The 3,830-nt window shown below is 24.4% G+C and overlaps 1 protein-coding gene across 1 annotated transcript in view; it reads left to right on the forward strand.

Moving 5' to 3' along the window:
• LOC126900114 (protein DDI1 homolog 2-like) overlaps positions 1-3,089 on the forward strand; it is a 10,043-nt gene extending 6,954 nt beyond the window's left edge. Inside the window, exon 5 of the mRNA XM_050675599.1 lies at positions 1,147-3,089. Within this exon, the coding sequence (XP_050531556.1) occupies positions 1,147-1,263 (117 nt within the window). The 3' untranslated portion in view covers positions 1,264-3,089. The remainder of the gene's footprint in view (positions 1-1,146) is intronic.
• The last annotated feature ends 741 nt before the right edge of the window (positions 3,090-3,830 follow it).

Genomic DNA, 3,830 nt, shown 5'->3' on the forward strand with positions numbered 1-3,830 from the left:
AAAAAAAAATTTCGGACTTTATTTTATCTTCATGGTGAAAACAGACATTAAACTTAATAAAAAAAATACGATTTTTGTAAAAAAATTCTTTTTTATATTTTTAACTTTATAATGCTATAACTTTTTGAAAGATGTATGGATTAATATAATTCTTTTTTTTGTAGATGCATGATTTCTTTACCTATTATTTGGTATATTTTTTTTATAAATCTGACTTTTTACCTGCCTACAGGGGGGATTCAAAATGACAACTTTTTGANTTTTTACCTGCCTAAGGGGGGGATTCAAAATGACAACTTTTTGACAAAAAATTGACTTTTTCAACTTAAATTTTGAAAGTGTTCCGGAAAGTCTGACACTTTTATATATATCTTAAATTAAAGCTAATGTAATCTTCTTTATTATGTAAAAAAAAAATTTCGACTTTATTTTGTCTTCACGGTGAAAATGGCTACCAAATGCTATTATTGTGTGAAAATTCTCAATTTTATTTTTTACATTTTTAACTTTATAATGCTATTACTTATTGAAAAGTGTATTGATCAATATAATTTTTTTATGGGAATTACTATTTTTTAATAATCCCTTTTTCATTTGACATACTTTATCTTAATCAGAATATTAATAAGGAACTAGCAGTTTATGAAGCTTTTGGAATAATCCACCAATTTTTTAAAATTAAACACTATCTAAAGATTTGCATCGAAGCGTTTTTTTTTTGATAGTGATTTTAATCACTGTCAGATATCATTATACTTGATCCAACTATGCAACGTCACCACTGTGCCGCGACCCCCCTGTACTGGGTTTTTATGCACAATTGAATAAAAACATTTTAAAATGAGCGTTTTATCCAACAGTGATGTTAATCACTGATAGCTATCAATCTATACTAAAGTCTACAATGCCGAATCACTACAGTACTTATTTTTTTTTTAATTATAAATTCCTTTAGGATTTACAACTCTATAAAATTTGAATTTTTCAAGTTAATTTAATTTATTTGTGGTAGTTGATATTACCATTAATGAAAAGCCCCTTTAGCTAAGTGCTTGAAGGGGCAACATAAAAGTAGTGATAATATTGTCTTTATGAATACAGTTAATAAATTTAAATGGAACATTATATTAGCAATAATTTAATTAGTGTACAATTGACTTGGCCAACAATGAACTTATAATTGGTACAACAGGAACAAGAACAAAGTTTTTAGATGAAAGAAAAACACCTGGTTACAGGCAACGTTCAAACAAAAAAAATTAATATAATTGTTCTGTAAAAGAATATAATTTTAATGATAATCACAAATTACTAGTTAATTTAATTGATAGATGTAGCAAAAATTTTATTTAATACTATTTATGGTTTTTAAAATTTATTATGATTTTTCATTATAACTTTTTTCTTCAATTTTAGCTGAGAAGATATTAGTTTTACTATGATGTGTTTTTTTTTTGTGTCTGTTACCGCTTTTTCTCAGCTCTCACCGAACTGGTTTCTTTCAACGATACGTCAAAAAATCACAAATCATATCTAGTCAAAGACATTACCCTCAAAAATTGAAAAAATTTCCCTCATTCCCCGTAAATGGGGGAAATCTCCAAAAAAATTACAAATTTAAAAATTTTTTATTAAAAAGTATTGCATCATGCCTTTTAAATTTTTATACTAGTAAAAGTAAAGCAAAATATAACTTCTTTATTATTTTTATAATATCTCCGTAAAAATTACAAAATTAAATTATTGAATATCAATTTTATATTAAATTTAATTGCTATAATTATTATTTATTCATATATTACACTCATTAATCATAAAACTTGAAATAAATCATGTAGCTTTTGGAATCAACCATCAATTTTTTAAAATTTAATACTATCTAAATATTTGCATCGAAGTGTTTTTTATGATAGTGATTTTAATCACTGTCAGATAATATTATACTTGACCCAACTAATGCACGTCACCACTGTGCCGCGACTCCCCTGTGCTCGGTTTTTTAATACTAGTTGGTTGGGTTTATCTATATGGTTTCATTAATTTTAATAATTTTAACAATATTTATTATTTTAATAAAGGTTATAAAAGAACTCAACAGGAATACAGCTACCACGTACGACGAGGATATTTTTCCAATCGAGTTTACCGATAACTAAAAAGATTTACGCAACTTCGTTATTAAATATAAACTAAAATTAGATCTTTTGATGATTCGTAAAATTTTTCTAAAATTATTTTTAACATCTTTAAGTATAGGATAAGGCAAAGTAAATTAACAAATAAGAAAAGATGACAAATTCAGTATTTCTCAAAATCACTCAAAAACATCTTAGCTAGAATAAACATCTCTAGTGGAAATCGTAGCCACTAGTAATAACACAAATGCGCGCACATAATTTTAGTTGTGGTAAGAAATTTATATAGAATGTTTTTTTGTATAATTTTTTAACAACAAACCTTTTTTTACTAGAATTCTAATGTACATTTAACTGTCTCTCTAGAATATTCTAAAAGTACAGCTTAACGTCTATATATTAAGAGACTTATTTCTTTTGCTATATTTTCTGTCATGTTACTCCATAAATATGATAAATTTTTTCTTTACAAGATGAAAGAAATAATTAAACAAATTCATGGTTTTATGCAAAAAATGGAATAAGTTCTCATAAACTTACTGCATACATATTTCAATTTATTAATCCACTCAAAGAATTCAGAAAAAATGATCGAATCTTAACCTTGTCATCTAACCTCGCCCTACATTATAATGGTCAACTGCTGAAACAAATAAACTAATCTAAAAATATGTATAATAATTATAAAAAATTATTTCATTAATTATTTTGTTATCCAATGTTTTTCATTGTTATTTTGTTATAATGTATATGTATGTAATGTACCCCCTTATCTGGGAGTCGCTTAAGTGTATTAAAAAATATTTCTAATCATAATAACCTACTCATAAAAGGTTTATCTATTAAATATATTCTCGGAAATTCTCCCACAAAAAAAATAATGTGTAACATTTTTTAACTGTTTAAATTTTACAAGGGGAGTTCACGGTGATGGGGTCACCGATTTTCATAAAATTTATGTAGATCTAATCTATATTGAATACAGAATAAGACGTGTTTGGAATTTTTTGCCAATGCCCCCTAAGTCGAGAAAATTGACTTTGAAAATTTTTAATTAGCTTAAATAGAGTCATTTTTCTATCGGTTAACATCTCGTGTTATGGTACAGTCAGTGAACTTCTAGTACGTTCGGACTTGGGATTGAATTCCATTGACTAATGACAATTTTTTTCACTGTTTTCTCTTTGAATTATTAATTTTACGTAATATTTGAAAAATTTTTTATAAAAATAAAATATATTTTTTATATTAACCGGGTAAGAGTATATAAATTATAAAGGAGAGAGATTTTTGTAAGGTTTAACGTTCAGTGTTATGTTTTCGTGGAGTTCATATTTTATGAAGAAGTAAAGTTAATCGTTTTTTTTCATTGAATAAAATTTATTCATTTGAATTGAATTATATTTATTGATTAATATTTACGTATATTTAAAAATCTTAAATTATTATTTTTTAATTACTATTTAATAATTAAAATTAATAATAATAAAAAATAAAATTATAAATTATTATTTATTATTTATTCTATTGACTACGACTTTTTGTCATACATTTTTTCGAAAATTACAATAGGTTAAATTAAAATATATAATGATTTTATATATATTTAATTCCTCATTATCATCACTTTATAAATATACTCTTATCTAGTTAATAAAATTATAGTAAAAGTTATATTTATGTGAATAAAATATT

The sequence above is a fragment of the Daktulosphaira vitifoliae genome, unplaced genomic scaffold (assembly GCF_025091365.1).
Source record: "Daktulosphaira vitifoliae isolate Bord-2020 unplaced genomic scaffold, ASM2509136v1 Scaffold_2, whole genome shotgun sequence".
Taxonomy (NCBI): domain Eukaryota; kingdom Metazoa; phylum Arthropoda; class Insecta; order Hemiptera; family Phylloxeridae; genus Daktulosphaira; species Daktulosphaira vitifoliae.